Source organism: Natrix helvetica (assembly GCF_964273705.1).
Source record: "Natrix helvetica genome assembly, chromosome: 3".
In the NCBI taxonomy this organism is placed as follows: Eukaryota; Metazoa; Chordata; class Lepidosauria; order Squamata; family Natricidae; genus Natrix; species Natrix helvetica.
In genome coordinates this window covers 140350720-140373935 of record NC_138549.1, presented here as the reverse complement: position 1 = coordinate 140373935, position 23216 = coordinate 140350720, and the positions used below count along the sequence as shown (strand labels likewise).

The window sequence follows — 23216 nt, the reverse complement described above, 5'->3', positions numbered from 1 at the left end:
TGCCCTAGAATATGTCAATTTTTAAAAAACAAAAAATCAATAGTCATAAAACCAATTAAAAACGGAAATGGAAAATCCCATATACAATATAAAATAAAGCCTCATTTGCACCTTGTCCATGGCAAAAAAAAACCTGTATATCCCCAGTCACCCCAAGGTTGACATTTTAATCTGAATTTTATTTCTAGAAAATGCAACTTTTCAGTGGCTTTAAGAACTATTTCTAAATTTTGTCAAAAATGGTAATACACAACTTACCCTGTTAAGCTGGAACAAATCTAGAATTTTTCTTTCTACATGTGGAATTTTCAATGCGCATCCCTGGAGTTCCCAGAACTTTGCTATCTGGTCCAGAAAATTCAGTTTCACCCTAGTCTGAGCCTATTAAAATATAAAGTGAAATATTATATAGAAATCAGCTTTCATTTTGATGTTTCAATGTGAAAAATCCTTAAGTCATTTTGTACAGAGAACAAAAGAAACTGTAAATAAAAGATGGCCTTTGGCTGTACAAATTGAGAAGTCTTTGTTGCCCACCCTAGAATATCATTCTTCAGAGATCATATTCATCTCAACCTTGCTAGCTTTTCAGAAAGCTTGTTTCTTTGCTATACTAAGAGTGAATGTTTGCTACATGTTGTTTCCTGTCTGCTATTTTATGTTATTTATAGTTTAGCATATTCTTTGTGTTGTGTTTTTAATTGTTAGCTGCCCAAAGTCATGCAACTGAGATGGGCGACGAAACAAATTTAATAAATCAATATTTATTCTCCTATCCACATTTCAGTGCTTAACATAGCAATTCAAGAAAAGTATTAAATGTATTTCTAAACAATTATATCATATGTACTTGATATATGTGAATACTTGAACAATCACTTTCTGTTTAAATACAGCTAGTATTCTAATAAAATACAAAAATATTTCTTTAAAAAAATCTGTCTCACTGAAATTATCAAAAATAAAATTAGAATCCGATATATTGAGTATACAATCATAGCCAAATTCAATTTAAAAACCAGGGGGTATGTAAATACTGGTATTTTCCAGCCCTTGTACTCAAGCTCATATATTTCTAACCTACTCATCAATGATCTAATTTCTCTATCTGAAGTCCCTGCCAATCACCTCAATGAACTGGATTCTATCACACAGAAATAAAAGATTTTTTTTCTAATCATATTTATGTGTTTACAAGCAGTCCATTATCATTTACTAATTAAACTAGTATTTAAATAATTTATCATATGTCCATTTTATACCACTTATAATTTTCATGCTATACCAGTAGAGAACCACTGATTTAGCGTTTTGGGTGAATAATAAAGCTCTGGCAACTTCAAATTACTTAAGATAGTTAAACCAAAAAAGGGCAGCTAAGGATTTCAAATCTATATTTGTGAACTGGAACTGGTCACTAAAATGGCTAATTCTGGCTCATCTGAATCTGGGCTAAGAGAATACTTATTGTAGAATGTAGTTCCGATTCCCAGGAGAGAGGAGTATAAGATTAGCTTAGAGTGTTTGTGTGTGTGGGGGGGGGGGGGGGGAATAATTAAAAGAGCTCATCTCTAGGATTTTTCAGAATATATGTTTAATGCTGCAAGTAGTTTGCTTCAATTTCATAAGATTTCTGTCTGAAAGTAAGGATCAATAAAGGAAATTGCTTAGAAGAACCTCAATGTGATTTTCTTAGTTTTGGAATCTGACAACACTTCAATAAAAACATTGGAATATTAACAGTGACATCAATTGGGGTTTTGGAACTATGCCTTCTCTTTTGTAGCACCAAGAGTTTGAAATAATGTTACCCCCAAGTGACATAGTTCCCACTCTGTTATTCCAAAAGTCACTGAAAACCTAGCTACAGTTAGTTCTCCATTTATGACCGTAGTTGAGCATGGAATTACTTAGTCATGCCGAATATTAAACAGGTCACCATATGATTGTGCCCAATTTTATCACCTATTTTTGCTGCATGATTTTTGTTGGAAAAGAAGCAAATGCCAGATTCCAGGGGGGAAAAAATCGACATCACGTGACTGCAGGATGCTGCAAACAGTTCTAAATGCTGGCCAGCTACTAAGCAACAGCATGATCATGTGATCACGAAAGTGGGATGGTCATTGGAACTTCAAATCTGGGTTGTAAATATCTTTTTTGGAGTCCATCACAACTTCCAACAGTCACTAAGCGACTGGTCATAAGTTGAAGACTACCTATATTTTCCTAGGCCCATGATGGCGAACCTATGGCACATGTGCCAGACGTGGTACACAGAGCCCCCTTGGTGTGTGTGCCACCTCCGGCACGTCTGCGTGCCGCACGCAACTGCTCTTCTGATTTCTGGTGCACCCATGCGTTTTCCGAGCCATTTCCAGGCTGTTTCCCAGGCCATTTTTAGGCTGTTTTTTGGGCTGTTTCAAGCCATGCGCACCGGCCAGTGGATCTGCGGGTTTCCAGTGCTCCGGCGCATGCACACACATTCCAGTTTGGGCACTCAGTGCCAAAAAAGTTCACTATCACTGTCCTAGGCTCTGAGGCAGGGTAGTTGATAAGATTTTGTCTTAGAAAACCTCATTCTGTTTTATGTGCCTTTTTTCTCTGAATGCCTATGTTTCTTTTATAGTTTTTTTATTATGTAAAGCACCCCAAGTTGATTAAAGCCAGGAATTCTTTAAATCTATATAAATAAAATAAGTAAACATCATATCATAAAAAGGAAACTTCATTAAGAATAAAAAAAAGAAAACTGCTGACCCACACATGGTTACTATACTAAACATTATTGAGCTGAAAGTGGCAGCAAATACAATAAGTGATACCAGAATGGAAGACTACAATGTTTAAGTCTTTTCAGATTAACAGAAAGGGGATGGTAATAACAAAATAGAAATATATAAATATATAAAATGGTGTGTGCTGTGAAACAAATTGAGACTGAGATGCTAAACCAATAATTGAGTCATGAACACTGAAATATCAATATGCTGTAACAAAAAATAATTTGTAAATAATTTAATAGTATTCAATTTCAAAATTCTGTGTGCTATGATGTATAAGTTCACTATTAATGTAATTTATATTTCTTGGATCATTACCTCTAATTCATTCAGCCTTTGGATTCTTGGAGTAAAATGAAGTTTATCAACATCACATGCAAATGGAGGCTGCCAGTCCTAAAAAGAAAAAAGAAAAATAGTTTGATCTGAAACATTTCTTACGGCATTGTCAGATTTTTAGAAATGTAACTGAAAAAGGTATAATGGTGCATTACATCTTATAAGCGCTATGGCAAACAAGGGCAATTTGGAAATCACAGCAATGAGGATCAAGCAAATTATTAGTGCTCGCTGCCCTATCTTTGACTCCTTTTGTCTACTGGGAGCAGATGAAGTACTAAGAACATTTGTTTTATATTTTAATATTGCCTGCAATCTGGTAATCAAATGACTTTGTGTTAAAAAAAATAGTGTATCAGATTAGTTTTAAAGATAGTACAAATAATTTTCCTTGGCTTTGGGAGAAATATAGTATTTGCTCACTTTTTTAAAATTTCAATTTAAAAGCAGCGCCAGAGAGAGAACTTGTATAATTAAACCCAAATCTTCTTCTGTGTTTTTGAACACTACTACTATATGAGCTGCAAACTCCCAGTAGACGTCTGGGTTTCAATGTGTTTTAAAGTCCTACACAGCATGGGACCAGGTTACTTGCAAAATTATCTTTCTCTGATAGTTTTGGTCTCTCCTTCCAGATCTAGCAAGGTGGACATGTTCTGAACATTGTTGCTAAAACTATCTCACCTGATGAGTCACTGAAAGCATGCCTTCTATGTACGGCACCTATCTGAAGAGTTTGAAATATGGACAGTTCCCAGTCTACTGATTTTTCATTAAGGCCATGAAAACTCAGCTCTTCCTCCAGATAATGGAGTTGGGATGTTAGTATGGGGACCCTGGTAGAAATTTATGTGACTAGTGACTCTGTAGTTTTATAGGTAGTCCTCTACTTATAACTCTAATGGAGCCTTGCCAATTATGGTAGTAAACTGCAATGGTTATAAAGCAGGTCATCATGTGACGAACCAATTTTATGACTTTTTTCTGCAGTGATCAGTCAGCAAATGCTGTGGCCATTAAACAAGATCCAGTTTGATTTAGTGTTAAGGCATTAAGTTAGAAACCAGGAAACTGAGTTCTAGTTCTGCCTTAGGCATGAAAGCCTGCTGGATGACTTTGGGTCAGTCACTCTTTCTTAATCCAACTCACCTCACATCAGTGGTGGGTTCCAGACCCTGGCGCAGCCAGTACACTATGCACGGGGCCAGGTGTCCTAGATGGGCACGTGCACTGCGTGCGCATACCATCACCCTGTGACACCCAGCTGCCCAGCGGAGGTCATGCAGGTGCCACATGCTGTGTGCACGTACGCAATGGGCTTGTCGCGGTATTAAACAGCCATAGAATTAAATAATTTAACACAGGCGGGCGAGTGGGCCAAATGAGCCATCGTACCGGTACGGTGGCCGCTTCTCCCAGCTACTTCTGGTACAGCTGTACCGGGCCATGCTGCCCGGAACCCACCACTGCCTCACATGGTTGTTATTGTGGGAAAAATAGGAGGAGGGAGGAATATTTGATATGTTCACCAGTTTAAGATATTCATAAAAATAGTAAAAGTAGGATGAAATCCACTCACCCTTTTATGCACTCACTGAGTATTTTTGCAAAAAATGTAAGTAAATGCCAGTTTTTAGCAAAATTTCATAAATCAGTCCTGTGATCACATTGCAAACACCATAAAAAGTCAAGGACTACCTGTACAGAGTCTTGATGTAACTTTCTTTGATTTGTTTTACTGAAATATCTTGTTTTTATTTTGATGGTTGACCAGTATTTCTTATACAGATTAATGGCAATATTATTATTTTTTATTAAACCAGTATTCCACCCAATTTAAAATCAAATTACAATCAAGTCAATAAAATACAAAATGTAGCAAGCATGATGAAGGAGGGGTCTCACTCTTCCTTGCCAAAGACCTGGGTGAAGAGCTAGTCCTTCACAGCTCTTCTAAATAACAACAATGGGGACCATCTGGATCTTGTGGAAGACATCTTTCCAGGGAGCAGGGTTCAACTAATAAACAAATACTGAACTTCTTTACATGGCAAAAAAAGCACCTATGCACTACTGAAATTTATTCCAAATGAATTTTCAAAAGACTGCATCCTCTCAATACAGGTCAATTTTATACAATTAGTTATATTTCAATCCTTATCCCATTAGCATAGTTAAGTGACTGAGAATGAGAGAAAATGATAGGCATATTTTTATGTATTAAGATTCATTGCTGGAAGGGGATTAGAAACTGAATCATTCAGATATTAATCCATATATACTGCTATTTTGATTTCTTTTCATGATGACAGTTTGCTATTTATACTTACTTAGCATAGAAAAATTAGCAGAACAACAGAATATGGAATTTACCCCATTAACATGTAGTAGGAAGAGGTAAGTGTTTAGTAATGGAGATGATCTCATCACAGCCTCCCGGCCACCAACAATGGAAAAACTGCACATGTGCAGAAGAGTTTTCCAGTTACTATAGGGGTCGCCAATCCCTGTTCCGCAGACTGCTGTCAGGCGACAGTCCATTTGGACCTGGGTTGTTCAAGTGGCGGCGAGAGCACAAAACTATCCCCCCGCCCCTGCTGCCGCTTCTGTTGGTCCGCCGAACCAGAAAGGTTGGGGAACACTGAGTTACTAGAACTTCTGGGAAATTGTCAGAGAAAAAGCAAAGCAACATAGAGGGTCACCTTGCTTTACAAAATAGCTTCAAGCCTTCATTGAAGCCAAATACCCTCTTGAAAAACTGCATCGCTCTACAGACAATATACAGTATAACTTCTATCATATTTTAAAATGCCTCATAGCATAGAAAAAGCAATCCAACATCTGCCAATTATATATGAATATTCTTCATATCTGTTTCCAGCAAAAATGTGGTCCTAATCTTATAGTTGTTGGGGAAGAACAATATGCCAAAAATAAGAGTGGTGCTGATCAGCGTACAAAAAGGAAGAAAAATTAAAATATTGTGTGCTTGCCCATTTTTCCTAGAAATGCCTCCCACCAGACTATTTCCTTCCTTCCCATTTGGATTCATTTTTAGTTTCAGAAATTGATCTGGGAAAAAAAACACTCAGAAAATATATCAGCAAGGAAGAACGTATGCAATGAATCCTACTTTTCTCTACAGAGTTCACCTTTCTATTATTGTTATATTATTTTAAAAAAAACCTCCAAACTGTCCAACTTCAAGCAGTACATAGTCCTTGACTTACAACCAGTTATCAATCATTCAAAGAATGACAGATCTCCCCACAAGATACTTATGACCTGGTTCCAAAGTTTTGATGACTGCCTCCCATCACGTAACCACATTTTGAATGTTCTGTAGCCAGCCTAAATTTGCAGCATTTCAAGATCATATGACTGCATGTTTTGTTTTTGCCAAAACTTGGAGTTTATTTGTTTTTCAGCAAAAGCATTCCGCGCAATCAATGGATTTACTTAGAGAGGGGGGGGGGGGAGGTTTGTCACTTAATGATTGCTGCAAAAAAATGCCATAAAATTAGGTCAGTCGTATGATGACCTGCTTTATAACCATTACGACTTATAACCTTAATGGGCAGACTCCATTATGATTATAAGTCAAGAACTCCCTATACATCTAATGCAGGGGTGTCCAAACTTGAGAACTTTTAAGACTTGTGGACTTCATTCTCCCATGCTGGCTGAGGAATTCTGGGAATTGAAGTCCACAAGTCTTAAAGTTCCCAAGTTTGGACACCCCTGATCTAATGCATTACTTACATATATTACTTTGCTAAAGATTTAGAAATTTTCTGATCAGTATTCACCAATTTAAGTATTATTTGCTCCTTTGCATACAAAAACTAACATGGTTCATTATGTAATAATGCTAAATCCAATACAGTACAATATCACAGGTTGTACTGTACTTACTGATTCATATTTATTTTTCTATCCTTGAATTTTAAGGCTTGAATGTACACCAAGTTTCTTAATGTATTGCAATGCATGACTCCAGGCTGTCCTCACAGCTTTAGATGCCTTCACTAGATGCTCTCTACTTCATCATAAATTAGGCATGCCTCAGCATGTCTTAATTCACAAAAAGCATCAGGTTGGTTTATATCTGTTAAAGGCAACAGTAGAACATGTAATCTTATATTATGAAAGACAATATAGATGTTTTCCTTCAGGGAATATTGGACTTCCAAACTTTAATATGGTGTAGATGAAGCAATACATAAAAATTATCAAGTCTTCTCACTACAGTAAGGGAAAGGCAAGCTAAGAGCATTAATATAATCAGAGAAGATTTTCAAGAATTGTCACTGTTTGCAAAATTATCTTCTAGATTGCTGAAAAGGAGGAAAAATACTACCTCTGAATAAATTGTACAGAAAAGTTTACAGCTCAGACCCAAACCATCATACAGTCTATATATAGCTTCACCAGGATATTTGCTTAAAGGACTTTGAATGAATGACATAATGGTGTAACAATCTCTTTAGCAGGAATTACAGATTTTCTTGAGGAATCAAACAATCAAATTCCAGTCACTGAGAGAAATGGTAGTGAGGAGGGGGATCTGGAATAGAAATGAGAATGGATTTTTAATCAAGGAATAATGGAATGACTGGATCCATTCACTGGGAAGGAGAGCAGATTGATGAAAGCAGAATTGTATTCCTGCCCCAGGAATAATGGAAACTACAATGCAGATCACCTTAACATCAGATGCTTACCCTGATTTTAATGATAACACTAAACTACCTTTTCACAAGTGTTTTGGTCAGTTTATCTAGATTAGGGTTCAGTTATCATCTTGATATAACACAAAGATTTCATTTTCTTAAAAAGATAGTAAGCGATACATGTGTTGTCATATCAAGAAATGAAGATTATTCTTACTTTTAAGAATATTTTAATATTATAAAGATTAACATATTTTAATATTTTAAGACTAATAAAGTACAGTGAGGCAAAAGATATTGAAACTCATTCAGCTATGAAACAAGATTCATGTACTTGTCAGCAGATGGGATAGAACCAGGGCAATTCAGATAAAGTAACAGCTCATCCATTATAGGTTGTTACATGAATTAGGTGGCATATGCCTGGGTTTATGCATTTCCCTTTTCTTCATACCAAAGAGAAATTTAAAGCTTTCATTACCCTCACTAACAACAACTATGGTTTCTCAATATTTTTTCAACTATAATCTAAGAATAATATTTTGTCACTTCATGATTTATAATCTGGATCTGGTTTTCAGTGACAACTTCTAGACTTAATTTGCAGTAGGAAATTTTCCATCTTTTTCATAGTGAAGAAAATTTATCTAGTGATAAATGAAGTATCCTATCACTTCTGAAATTAGATGTTATGTAAATGAGAAATAATTGATTTTTTTTAAAAAAATATTGACAATGAGCAATTAATTCACATTTCATGAGCTATAAAACTGCTCAACAATGTATAGAGAACTATGGCAGAAATGAGCTTGAAAGAGAACTGATGTAAACAATAATAAACTTATGAGAGAAATAACTCTCAAAACATCAGAGAAAAAATCTGGGTCAGCACATACTAAAATTTTAGTATATTTTCTAAATATTAAGAGGATAAAGGATAACACATCTAAAGCAACATTTAGCACATTAAATGGTTCACAAAAAAAGCTTCCCAATTTAATTTATTTCATAAGAATTGTAAAACGTTTCAAGATTGGAAGTGAGGATTCATTTACCACCTGGGCAGAATTCTACAGAAACCATCATCCCTCCCATTTAACTTAACAACTGCTCTTTAATTAGCATTTATGATGCAGAAGCCAGCAAAAAGCAGCTCTTTAGATGGAATTCTGGATTAGTAATATAAAGTATAGTACATATTTGCCGTTTTTGGAAATTGATTTTATGTTAATGACATAATTGTTTAAATTTGATCTATGTATAACTTTTCTATCAAGTCTGCTCAAATCAGATGATCAAATATGGTGCAAATAACTCCACTAAACAGCTGTTTGTTTGTTTTTTGCAATGTCATCAGAATATAATTGGTTACAGCTAACCAGAATTACTTGATTCACAAGCTTCCTACACCTGCTTTAATTCAAGATTTAGATCTTTATTAATCACAATTTGACTAACTGAATGCTACAATGTAGATGAGGAAGTATCCTATTTAAACACATAATCCTGGATGTAATAATTTAAGATCCTAATTCTCAGAATATTCACCAATGACTAATTCTGGGAATTGAAAGCCACACATCTAAAAGGCAACATATGGGAAACCTGTCCTAAGTAGAAATAAGGGAGACAGATATCAGAAAAATTAAGAAACCTCAGGAAAATAATCTCAATAGGACTCAATAAAATAGGGTTTGTAATCAATTGTTATAACTGAAAATCTCATTTCAGGAATTAATATACTTTAGTGCTCTAGTGCATAGACACACTGTTTATGAAGTGCAACATATCTCAGATTTTTATTTTGAAAACTTTGTTGTCTAACATTTTGAAAAAGGAATTGCAGTTCTAATAAATATAAATATTAAAATAAAATAGCTCCCAGTTTGTCTAAATGTATAATGTTCAATATTTTAATCTCTAAAATAACCTCTGAGTGAATATGAATGATAAAGATCTAATACTACAAATGAGAACTTCGTTAATTTTAAAAGCAGAAGGTAGAAAAGAATTCCCAGTTTTGAATTGTATCTGCTTCTTAGCCAAAAAAGAGTATTTTCTGCCAATGAATGCATATACCAGTGTTGGCGAAACTTCCTGAGTGCCCAAACTGTGCGCGTGCACATGCCCAAACTGAGAGGTACTTGTGCATGTGCATGCGTGCACAGTGTTAATGTGCACATGCATGGACATGCATGCATGCGTAGCAGAGACCCAAAGACCAGCTGGCCGGTGAGAGGCAGGTCATCCCAACACCAGCAGCGCAGCAAGAGGTAAGATCTTTTTCTTTCGTCAGCTTCTGTTTCATTGTTTGCAGGGAAACAGAAGTTCACAAAAGAAACACTACAGAGATCTGACCTTGGGCAACGGCACGCGTGCCAGCAGAGAGGGCTCTGTGTGCCATCTCTGGCATGTGTGCCATAGGTTCATCATCATGGGTATATACTGTTCATGATAATAAAGGGACCATTTTCTCTGAACATTTTCGATGAGATATTTCTCTAAAAATTTGCACTCTGCAGCAGGTTCAATGGGTTAAATAGTGTATAATTTACCCAAGTCCATAGTACATAAATATTTCTTAAATGTACATATGCTATCCAATGTATAAACATTTACTTAAATCAATGTACTTACAATTATTTCAACAAGTCTAAGTGTGTATAATCATATAAATTCTGTGAGAGTTAGGACCAACTAACTACTGATCATTAAATAATGATAATTTGGGATTATAGCCTCGAAGTTTTCCATAACAAGGAGGTAAGAAACAGACACTAGATTGTTATTTTAAACAACAAATGGACCAGATTGAAATACTGAATCATTATCTGGATTCACAAAAATTCATGGGCACATTTTCCACATCATAGGAACGTACGCCACCTTGCTGGATAGGTTTTCTTCTTAGTCTGCAGGAAAATTACATTTAATTTATGTCAGCATACTTTTAATTTTTCTATCAGATTATATTATTAAAAAATAACAGTCAAGAATAGGGATCCACACAAACATTCAGGCCAGATAAATGTAATTTTAACCTTTTCTACACATTAAGGAAAATGAAAGCTACTTATGCACATAAGGTTAGTGTGCCTCTTCAAAATGATATACTCACATTCTAGAACAATTGATGCCAGGTCCAGAAAAAAATATGCATTTTGTTTATTTTAAGTATCAGCAATAAATGCATCAAAGCAGACATGGCTATGTAATCAGGGTACACATTATATTCCATATAAAGATCTACAAACCAGGTGTGTTGTCCAGTATGACCTCTGTTATACACAACTAGGCTTTATAAAAAGAGTTTCAAATGTAGAACATATGTTCTCTGATAGTGTGAGATAACAAATTCATGGAAAAATAGTTTTTTTCTTCTTGAAAAATACCTTTAAAAAAACAAATTAGTTGTATTTTTCCACAATACTGCACCAATTTATATGAAACATATGTCTCACTTACTTTCAGCCCATTTTCTAAAACAGACTAGATTTTATTTTAAAACTCTTGCTTTAATTGACAAAACTCCCAGGTAACAGTAATTCAGCTGCCATTTGGTCATCCCAGTTTTTGAACTGTATCTCACAAACATGTACAAATCTGCTCCAAAACAGTAGAATTTAAAGTGATTATAAAACATAATAAAGGCTTGCACAACAATATTAAATATAAAATTTAATAACAAATTTAAATATGGAAAAAGTAATTTAGAGAATCTACAAAATATATATTATCTTTCATATATTTTTTTTAAATCAGAAGCTGTATAACATGTAAGTGCTATCCCACTGAGGGCTACAATAAACTTTATTGAAATAAGTGGCTCACTGACTGGAACAAAGATGAGTACTTTTTAATTAGCAGAAGAGAAGTTCTACATACCACTTTCTCCAGTTATGTTAACTACAGTAATTAAAACTAATAGTTATTTTCAAATGTATCCAAAACAGAAGATGGATAAAGTTTTAATAGAACTTCTAACAATCAAAATGTCTTAATTTCCAAATTAAATGCTTTTAAGGACCCCTCATTATAACGAATGCTTCCTGAGCCCATTTGGTCTCATAAATGAAGATATTTTTGGTGGAAGGAATAGGTAACTCTCCTTTTAAGAACCAAACATGTGATTTTTCAGATACTTCCTTCTGATCCATATTTAATCTTTTTCATCAAATTCAAGTAACTGTAGTAATAAAGCCACAGCCAGTAGCAATAATACATAATTAACAGGCTGTTTTACTCAAAATTACCCTCTTGCAGCCTGCTGTAGTGCCTGATAATATTTTTAATGATGGAGACTTATCACCCTTCCCACTATGTATTGCACTCTAAAATGGTGGCCATGTCTGCCTAGGATTCTAAAAGAAAAGATTTCTCCAAAACTCCAATGCAATATATTTATTTTCAACTTTAAAATGTGGATACTTTTATTAAAATCAAGACAGAGGGGTCCTGAATGGCCACAGAATTATTTTTATAGGCACAGAAAAGAGGGAAATAAGGAAATCTTCAGCTTTAGCTCAACCACAATGCCAACATGGAGGGCAACACCCAAGCAGCTGTCTCATTTAGGTCTTTACACAATGATTGCTCAAAGTATTTATATGGAGAGCAGCAGTGTAACTCTAAGAATTTGACACAGCTTAAACTTTGTTTGACAAAGTACCTGACTAGACACAAAACTACTTTCAAAAATATCCAACTTTATGAACTGGCTGCCTCTTTATAGCTATACCATTTCTTCTGAGCCTACTGCCTTGTAGAGCTCCACATTTGTTTGAAACAAAATAAAAATTTTAAAAAACCATCTAGCATACACGTTCCTGCAAGAAGAAACCATAAATCTAGTCATGCAGGGAAGTTTTTAAAACCCCTTTATGAAGTTGAAAACATGTCTAAAGCTGCTGCCCCCATGATGCCTACGGTTGTTAGGCTCTGCTTGGGTAGAAACAAAAGCTTCAACTGCTCTTTAAAGGCACTGCCCACTAGCGACCCTCCGAGAAGTCATCCAGAGAAGGCCCTTCAAAAAACAACACGGAGATAACTTCTCCCTTTTGATCTAAAAAACGCAGCAGCTTAAGAATTGTTTCGTGCGTGAGAACGGAGGAGAAGGGGGGGGGGGGAAGACACGCTAACGAAAGTAAGCTTTGTGTGTGCGCGCGTGTGCTTCCCACATCGTCGGTTGGACCTCGCAAGGCAACTTTATTCGGACCCGCAGAGGGTTGCGAGTGAGCAGAGTTCCTCGAGTGGAGTCGGGGACCGAAGCAAGAGCGATGGGGAGCTCGCCGGCAGCCATATTTATGGGTCTCCCAACGGGGGAACCGAGCCTCGAAGCCCGCTTTGCTTGCAAGCACCCCACTCTCTCTCCTCTGCGCCGGGTGGGGGTAGGAGGGAGGGGGGAGCTACAAAAACAAGTCGACCTGAAGCACACAAAGCTTTTTTAGGTTACCGGATCTCCTTAGGATGATGGCGAGGCGAGGAAGCGGCTCCCCCTCCCGCTCCGTTGTTCCCCTCCTCGCCAGCCCCCCACGCAGGGAAGCCTCGAGCCCCACCGGCGACCCTGAACAGATGGGTAGCTGGGAATCCCTATTGGGGAAGGGCGCACTTTCCCCACTAGCGACGCGGGACGACGGGAGGAGTGGAAGCTTCGTGCGAGGAGGAAGAAAGGGGGAGTTGGGGGAAAGTTTCGGAGCAGGCACGGAGGGGGGGGGACGCCCGGCAAGCGAGTTCGGTGAAAGCCTCGGAAGACGGGAGCTAGTCGGGGTCCCGGGAGGAGCGCGTCGAAAGGGGGCGAATGGCCCGGGGGACGAGTGCCTCCCCCCGCCTATTTCCACGTACGGCTTCAAAGCCCCCCTTTTCAATGCCTGGTTGGGATTGGGGGGGCAAGCGATCGACCCTCTCCCGCCGCCAAGGTTTACTCACCGGGGGTGGCCGCACCTTGCAGATCCCGGTCCGCTCGGCAATGGGCCGGATCTTGTGGATAAAGCCGAAGGGGTCCGCGAATTCTTCCCAGGTGGGCTCGAAAACAGGGCACTCTGGCGGCGGCAGGAACTCGGCCATGGCCAGCTAGATTGGCCGGCAGGACGGGCACCTCCGACTCGGACAACCGTTCCGAACAATCCCCCAACAGCCAAAGCGTCGTTGAACACCTCTAGAATGGACGGTGTGCCTCCGCTCAAAAGGGAGGGAGGAGGAAAAAGAGTCCGCGGATGAGGACGCTCTATGAAAAGTGCCGCCCCCCCTACACACACACACACACACACACACGCCGCTTTTTCTTCGGGGCTGGCGTTCGTTCGTTCTCACCACATGGGGTGCCAAGCCCTCCTCCTCCTCCTCACCCCTTTGTTTGTGGGTCGGGATAAGGGCTGCAAGACTCTTCCAAAGCAGTTAACAGAAAATGGGACTATAGTATGCTCCCACTTGCAGAAGGTCTCTTCCCGCGGCTACTCTGACGGGAGTTTAGGGCCTATTGAGCCCGAAGGATCGCAGGTTGACGCGAATAAAAGCTCTCGGCCTCGGTACCGTGGCTCCCACGGCGACGAATTGGAAACGAGGGCCGGGCTTAAAGGCCCAATGGCGAGCAGGCCCCCATTGTTCGAACGCGTTTAGTCAAGCCAGTTTCTGCTAAATAAATGTAGTTAACTTTAGTTGGTATAAATATACACATCACCAGTCGAGGATACATGGGACTGTGAAGACTAGGCCCTTGGCTTAAATTGCTTGGCCTGAAATTTCTTTAGAAAACGGGTGTGTCTTGCTTGGCCTGGGTGCACAAACTCTTGCAGCCATGTTTACAAGGGATTCATTCCATACTTTACCTGTAGCTTTAATTTATGTCTGTCCTGTTATCTCTCCCCCCCCCCCCACATACACACAAACACAGACATAGGTATAAAATTAATCATAGTAGTTATTTTGGTCTGAATAAGGCCATTTTGTATCTGAGTTACTGAGATTCTCTAGATATAATAAGAAAACATGAAACATGAAAACAAAATAAGCCGCCTGCCAAAATCTCATAGTTTTCACTTTAAAAGCAAATTTCTGGCACACATACCTCTCTGATCTTTCAGTCCAAATACAATAATTTATCTGCCTCCTCTCCACCAGCCCTGAGATGAGAAAATGCCATCGAAAACTACATTTGATTTATTATGCTGTTGTTGAACTGATTAGCCATTTTTATCAAGTTTTAAGTTTCAGATGGTCATAACAACAGAACAATGCACACAAAGAGGGATGGGATTGATGTATTCCCAACTCTTTAAAGAAAATTTGGCATTATGAAAAAGCAACATTCCAACAAGGTGGAGTACATGCAACTATCAATAGTATTTTCAAAACTGCTTTTTTTACATTAATATTTTGAACAGTATCCCAGCAAGGACCTTAATTTCTTTGTATAGTCTACAGTTGTGTTTCAGAATGGAGATTGAGGTGAGGCCAAAAAATGTAAACCATGTTTTCTCTTACAATAATTATAGTTTTTAATCTATCTTTTTATTAATCCAGTATTCTGCTTGTTTGGCAATGAGGTTTACTGAATTCAGTGACATTTCTTTTCAAACAAGACTTGAAAATATTGCATAATGCATCTTCAGTGATTCTGGTAATTGTTTTACTTTGCAGTCTTTCTTAATGACTGACTTATAAACATATTGGCCTATGAAATCTACTATGATAAACCAAAAGTGCAAAATAACATAGATTTAGATTGGTTCGAAAAATGCTGAGATTCTAATATTGAAGGAGAGGAAAATGTGCATATAAAAAAGCTTCAATGTTATTTTAAAGGGGGGAGGGAGGAAAATGTCCTTAGAACCATGGACTTTATCACAAAGCAGACTCATTTATTAGTTTTTTTCAGAAGTAAATTGAATAGGGCAATTTTATAAAAAGATACCAAAGCTCTGTGTGACTTCTTTTAGAATTTAAGGGCAAGTTTATATATTAAGATTATTTTGAATAAAAATATCTAGGCGTCAGCTTCTTATAAAGTTAAGTAATTTCCTCATGTAGGCCTGCTTGCTATATAAAACTTTGGGATTTGTCTTTGTTCCAGAAACCTATTATTGGATTGTTGCCATGCTCGAGTTCCTCCAACGGAAGATCACTTCAGACCTCTAAGCTAATGAGTTGCACGCAGAGAACGCAAGCACATAGGTCTCTACTCTCTAATCCACCTTCGCCTTTATGATCTATGTTTACATGTGCGGAGCGATCTTTCACAGCTGACAGCCATCTCAATGCCGGCACTTCTTTTTTTAAAGAGCCTCTCTATTCTCTCGGATAGGCCAAAAGCTTGGGAGACGTCATAAGGGGAGGGAGGCTGAGCTGTTCATTGTCTGCGCCTGGTGCTGTGCAGTGGGGAAGCCTTCTTTTCCAGTGTAAATCACTGCACGGGGGGCGGGGGGTGTAAACTGGAGCGCTGCTCTATGTGTGGCTTTCAAGCCTGCATAGAAGAATCGAAGCTCTTCAGTACGGGCTATAGGCAGATCACTGGAGTCTCCAGGACAATGGAAAGTAGTGATTGGAGAGGACGATCCAAGTAATCATAAAAAACCGATGCTGCGACTCCATTTAAAAGGGGTTTACTTTAATCCTCTACTAAGGTGAAAGATATATTTATTTCCTAGTAAATGTGCAAATGTATGCGGAGGATTATAGGTTTAGCATCGGGGACTGTAGTACATCCGTTTACCTGGAAACAAGCCCCAATTAAATCTCAGTCTAATTTACTTCTGAGCAGGACACTCTATGTGAAATGTGCCCCGTTCCTAGACGGAAAAATCAACCGGAGAGCTGTCGCTTTTTAACACACTTTCCCTTCTGGCAATGAGGCTTCTCGCAATATCAATACAGCTTTGAACACTCCATATTCTGCAGGGTGAGCTTAAAACCCGACAAAACTCTCTTTAACCAAGTTTTAGCTCTCCAAAAGTGCTCGTGTTTTCACCGTGTCAAGAATTGTCTCTCTCCCCCTACTTCATTCCATCGATGTTGAAGCCTTACTCATTAGCACAATTCTTTAAGAAAAAAAAGGGTTGGAATGTTGGAATTATTCCAAAAAGTTTGATAGAAACAGGTTTCTTCCTGAGTTCTCTTCCTCGCTGCTGTTAAGTTATATGAAGACTTCCGGCATTAATAATCGTTTTGCACTTCGTGGGGTGAGGGGATGTTTTCTTTATAAACAAAAGTTCAAACCATCTCCCCCGATATCACCCAGCAACCCTTCGAATCTTGACATGCAATCATTTTTAATCTATACCCTCCGCCCTCCCTAACGACTATGCCTCTGATTCAGTTTCACACAAAGCTCAGGGATCCCGTACTAGTCTACATTCTGTGAGATGTCTAAAATAAGATTCCCGACCCTATAACTCAGGAGCCTGGGGCTTTGTCCAAATCACTTTACTAACCAGCGTGGTACGTGGCGTCTAAACGCTTATGCTGCTATAACCCCACCCTACCCCACTCTAGTCTGTTACTGGCAAAATACGGTGAAGGCGGGATGGATGGCGATGGAGGTGATGTCATTTGGGTCCACTCGAAGACGATTAGCAGAACAAAAGGACAATCCTCTCTGATGTCAGATTATCAAAGGGAAGTATAATCTAACATAGGATAGGGCCAGACTCGTGGACAAAGTCCAAACCCCTCCTTCATCAGCATTTACCAGTGGTCTCCTGCCTGAAGGCGGAAACAAAACAGGAGAGCCACAAATATAGGCCACGTATTACCAAGGTGTTGTGACTGACACCATCCTATCCTCAGGTACTGACCCAACCAAAAAAAAAAGGATGGGCCAAGCACCTTGCAGAGAATATAGCCCCACCTGTAGGGAAAGAGGAAGAGACTTGCCCTCTAGGACCCGGGGGAGCAGCAGGCGCTGCACGTAGCGCACGTGTATTCGCTCCCGTATTTTTGGCCCAATCTGCTCCTCCCCCGTAGGAAGGGAGAAGTCGTCAGTCTGTCGACACAGCCTGGGGACCGCCCCCCTTTTTATCCGAAGTTTTAGATCGCGGGATGGTGGGGACGGGACGTTTCTCCAGCCAGTCCCTTTTTGCACCTCAGCTCCTAGCTATGCGATCGTAGGTTTCCCAAAGTAGCAACAGCTAGTGAACCCAGGCCTTTTTGGTGCTGCGCCGTCGGAATTCAGGATTTATAATTTACACATCTTAAATGCTTGAGGTTTATGCCAATGTTCAGGGCATGGCAGGGTTCCTCCTTTTTGCCCTCTTGCCATACTCGAGAGTTAATGAGTTATGAAAGATGACAGTATACTCCCTTTTAGTGCCTGCTAAAGCTATGCAGCTGATCATCCGGAATAACGACTATCAGGGTTGAAGCAGGGAGTGGTTTTATTCTAGATTGGTTAAAAACAGAAAAGACCCAATTGTCTAAGAGGTAGTGTTCAAAGGTGCGGGCACAATCCAATGCACAAATGACAGTGAATCTCATGGGGTCTTAAAGCTGTGATACAGCCTAAGGAAGTCAGAGTCTCACTTACAGAGAAGTTATGGAATTTTTTAAAATTTAAAACAACAGTAATTTATCTAGCAACAAATTCTCATTTTATATTAGTCCTTTCTAGTACAAAAGCTAATGTGCAGACATGACAAACAAAACTCACTAATATAATCATAAGTTGCTAAAATATAAAAATACTCAAAGATTAGTCATATTGACATGTGAACAATTAAAAGTTGCAGGAAATAGCAATAGGAAACTTTCTAATTCTTTTGCATCTGAAATAGTTTTCACTGTATTCTAAAGCGGGCATAAGAAGAAATAAGGAAGAAACATTACATTCAGACCCTAAAATCTGCAACACCACATTGTACAATACTAAATATATATATATACAAGCAGTGTAGATAACAAAACTTTGAAAGACCTGGCTTAAAAGTTGAATCTTCCTCACATTTTCTATTCCATAGAAAAAACAGAGTTAATAGTCCTTATTTAAGCATATCTGGGCAGGGTGGAGCTACAAAAGGAGTCTCATTAAGGACAGAAATGCACATATATTAAAGTAGGCCTAATACTAATGTGGAGTTCTCGATTCTTTGTTTAGAGAATAAAGTGATGCTTAATGTATTTTTTTTTAAATAGTCTTCTTCAGCTTGGTGTACCCTTAGCTTATCTGAAACTGTAGCTGCCATCAATAATGTTGATTGGCAAATGTCTGGGAAAGTTGGTTGACTGAGGTTGGGGAGCAGCTCCCACTTTGCAACTTCAATAAACCAAAAGAAAAAGAAACGGTCAATGTCAAAAGCGTACACATGTAAAATTGTTCCTCAAAGAAGCATAATGGTAATGTATTAAGCCAAGATAAAACCTTATAATTAAATAATGGATTCTAAGCCCATACAGGTAGTCCCAGTTTAATGATGGTAATTCTGCAACTCTGTTGTTAAGTGAAGCCGTTGTAAAGTGTGATGTCATGTCACCATGTCACTTAATGCAGCAGCAATCCCAGTTGCTGTCATTAGGTGAATCACACACAGCCACAGCATCCTATGGTCACATGATCCACTTTTGTGACCTCCTAGCTTCCCCACTGACTCTGTTGATCAAAAGTTTTGTGTAACATATCAAAACCTCAGACTAGTTAACCACATTGGAATATGTATTGCTTGAACCCAGGCTGTTAGATACTTGTTCTAACTACAGTGGTTTCCACCAAGGTCCTCTGTTCCAGTGGGAACAGAGGTTTAATCCTATTAGCTGAAGGGTCTGACAGTTCCCTATAAAAGGGCTGCTGCCAGATTCAACCTTCGATGGATTGTTCTCACTTGTACTTAATAAAGAGCTGTTGTTACTGTTAAGCCTGTGTGTGCCTATCCATTACCCAATCCAACACTAGCGACAAAGGTGGGATTGGAAGGCAACTAGGCGAACTGAAAAGCGCATAGCAATCCAGGAAATACATCCAGCCCGGAGCTCAGTGTGGCTTCGAGCATCCATTTTGAGCGGCAAACTCAAAACGCCCTCTGAACCCAAAATGGTCATGCACGCCCCACCAACTCCGTATGACCCAGTCACTGAGCACTAGGACTTGTACATGCTACGATTTGACTGTTTCCTCGAGGCAACCGACCTCATAGGCCTTTCTGAAGGCCGCAAGAAGAACATGTTCCTCGGATACTATGGCCGGGAAGTGTTCGAGACGGCGAAAGACCTCTCTGAGCCAACAGCGCTACAATCAGTTGCCTTGTCCATGCTTCAGCAGACACTAAGGACTCACTATGCACCCAAGCTACCCAAGCATGTTCGCCGGCATGAGTTTAACATCAGGAACCAGAAAGAGGGTGAGTCGATTAATGAGTATGTTGCAGCACTGCGCAAGGCTGCATCGTACTGCAAATTCCAAGACCTGGACGAGCTGACTCTGGACTGCATAATTTGCAGCGTATGGGACATTAACCTGCAGAGGAGGTTACTCGCTAAATCTAACCTCACTCTACAGATCACCTTGGACGAAGCCAGGGCGTCCGAATCAGCCATCAAATCTACTGAGACTCTGCAGCGCCAAAGCGCTCCACAAGATGCACGGAAGAGTACATCGCGAGGCTGCAGAGCCCGAGAGCTTAGAAGGCGAAGAAAAGATGACAGCTGCCACATGCGCAGTAGCCACGCCCAGCCGGCACGCAAATTCAAATCACGTCTCTCGCCTTGCGCTAGCTGCAGAGGAGACCATGCCAGATCAGCTTGCTATTTCCGTGATGCAACCTGCTAGCGCTGCGAGAGAAAGGGGCACATCGCCAAGGTGTGCCGGAGTGAATTCCGTGCCACTGCCTGGCAGCCTAGAAACGCAGCAAACCGCCAACAGAGGCCCAACCAAGGGGCTTGGCAGAAGCTCAGAGGGCGACAATAGAGTCACCTACCACACGTCAAGCAGCCAAGTCCACACCAAGCGGCCAAAAAAGCTGAAGGTCACAGTCCTCATCGAGGACTCTCCATGTGAGATGGAGATCGACACCGGGTCATCACTGACCATCATACTGTGGTCTACCCTGAAGCAGGCTATCCCTAGCCTAAAGAAGCAGCATTTTCGCACCCCGACATCCGCCTACGGAATTACCAGGGAAACCGGGTCCCCATCGTGGGCCAAGGCACCTTCCAGGTGAAGTTCAAGCAGTTCAGCGGGAAACTCCTAGTGACAGTGGTCAGCGACAACCTGCAGAGCCTCCTAGGGCTAGATTGGTTCCAAGCCCTGGGCCTAGAGGTGACCGGTATCAATGCCTTGAAAGACGACAGCGCTGAAGCCATCTTTAAGGAGTTCGAGGACGTCTTCGGCATCGGTCTGGGTAAGTATGTGGGGACTCCAATTTCCTTTAGTTTGGACCCCAACATATCCCCAATAAGGCTAAAGCCCAGGAGAGTACCTTTTGCTCTCCGCTCCAAAATTGACAGGGAAATTGACAAGCTCATAGGCCAGGAAATCCTAGAGCTGGTTGATCATGCAGGCTGGGAGACCCCTATAGTGACACCTGTCAAATCTGACAGGTCTGTCCGCATCTGCGTGGACTACAAGTGCACAATAAATAAAGCGCTACAACAGAGTGCCTACCCTGTACCCATTGTACAGCACCTCCTTCATTCATTAGGCCCCGGAAATTTTTTTGCTAAATTGGACATGGCACAGGCATACCAACAATTGCCTATAGATGGCGCTACAGGTACCATTGTGACGCACAAGGGTGCATTCAAATGTCACCACCTGCAATTCGGCATTAGTATCACCCCTGGACTGTTCCAAAGCATCATGGAATGGATTTTGCAGGGGATTCCAGGAGTCATCCCCTATTTCGACGACATCTTGGTATCGGCTGCAAACGAGGCACATCTTTTAAAACATGTACGAACAGTTTTGGCTCGAATTAGAGACAAAGGCCTCCATCTCAAAAGAGATAAATGCCAAATTAACATGCCAAGGGTTGAATTCCTAGGATACCTTATCAATGGCTCTGGAATTCCACACAAAAAATCAAAGCAATTCAGGACGCTCCCACATCTCGCAATCAAACCGAGCTGCAGGCATTCCTCGGGCTCCTTAATTTCTACAGTGTCTTCTTAAACAAAAAACCACCGTTGCTGAGCCCTTACACCGTCTCCTGGCTAAGAATGTGAAGTGGTCCTGGGGCAAAACCGAGGCTGCCGCATTTGCCGCAGTAAAATGACTCCTGTCAGCGGATTCCTTCCTGGTACAGTACAGCCAGACCCTGCCATTGGTGCTGACCTGCGACGCTTCCCTGTTTGGCATTGGCGCCATCCTCAGCCACCGCGTACCCAACGGAACCAAAGCCCCTATTGCATTTTACTCCAGGACCTTGTCCACCGCAGAGCGGAACTACAGCCAGCTGGACCATGAGGCTTTGGCTGCAGTAGCCGGAATAAAGAGGTTCCATGAGTATCTTTATGGCCTGGATTTCGAACTGGTTACAGACCACAAGCTGTTGTTGGGCCTACTGGCTGGGGACCGACCTACCTGACCAGATGGACCATTTTCCTAGCTGCCTACTCCTACCGTCTCATCCACTGACCAAGCTCCACTTTGGGGCACATTGATGCTCTCAGCCGCTGCCCGCCAATGTTCCCTCTAAGGTGTGCGGCCGTGCACGTGGTAAGAAAGTACCGCACAGCAGTTTCCAACTGCCGCGCAGTGATTTCTAATGTCACAGGCTCCGGAAGCTGAGGGGCCTCAGATTTTCTGTCCTGGTTAGGGTTAGCACGGGCGCGGGGGTGGGGGCGGCGGCAAGAGCTTATGTGGCACAGCCGGTCTCCTAGGACCTCCTAGGGGCCGGCTGTGCTGCTCAAACTACCGTCAGTCGCCCCGTATTCAGCAAAGCAAGCGCGTGGAAGTCCTTTGCAGGCGGCTAGCAAAGGAGCTCCACAGACTTTCTTTGATGAGCACAGGGCGACTGACTGATGGTAGTTTGTGTAGTTTGAGGTGAAGATGCCAAAGCCCCCGCCACCACCGGAATAACTGCTGCTACCTCCTCCTCCAACAGCACTGCTGGATTTGCCGCCCGGCGCTGCGGCTGAGTTGAAGCCGCCAAAACTCCCACCGGTGCCCCCGCCCATGGCAGCGGCGGCGGTGCCTCCCCCTCTGCTCGGAGCACCTGAGCTGGACCCCACACTACCCCTGCCGCCGCCTCCTCTGCCGCCATGCTTTTGAGGAGCCATGAGGCCTTTTTTTCCTGCAGGGTGGGAGCTGTATGGCAGGTGCAAACTGACCGCGGGAGGGGAAAAGGGCGCCGGAGCACTGGCAAAGGTGAGGTGGCGAGGAGGAAGCCGACGGCGGCGCCATTACGGGAGCCAGTAGGAAGGCGGCGGAGGGGGTGGGAGCAGAAAAAATAAGGCTGTAACGATGTAAAAAAGATGTGGAGACTCTAGAAAGAGTCCAGAG

At 40.9% G+C, this 23216-nt stretch overlaps 1 protein-coding gene across 4 annotated transcripts in view; it reads right to left on the bottom strand.

Annotated features, from left to right (window-relative positions):
* Positions 1-14263, bottom strand: part of KDM5B (lysine demethylase 5B) — a 55594-nt gene extending 41331 nt beyond the window's left edge. For all 4 annotated transcript variants that reach the window (XM_081946985.1, XM_081946987.1, XM_081946988.1 and 1 more), the window contains exons 1-3: positions 13721-14263; positions 3102-3179; positions 259-381 (exon numbers count right to left, since the gene is read on the bottom strand). In XM_081946985.1, coding sequence (XP_081803111.1) covers positions 259-381; positions 3102-3179; positions 13721-13858 — 339 coding nt within the window. In that variant the 5' untranslated portion in view covers positions 13859-14263. The remainder of the gene's footprint in view (positions 1-258; positions 382-3101; positions 3180-13720) is intronic.
* Between the last annotated feature and the right edge of the window lie 8953 nt (positions 14264-23216).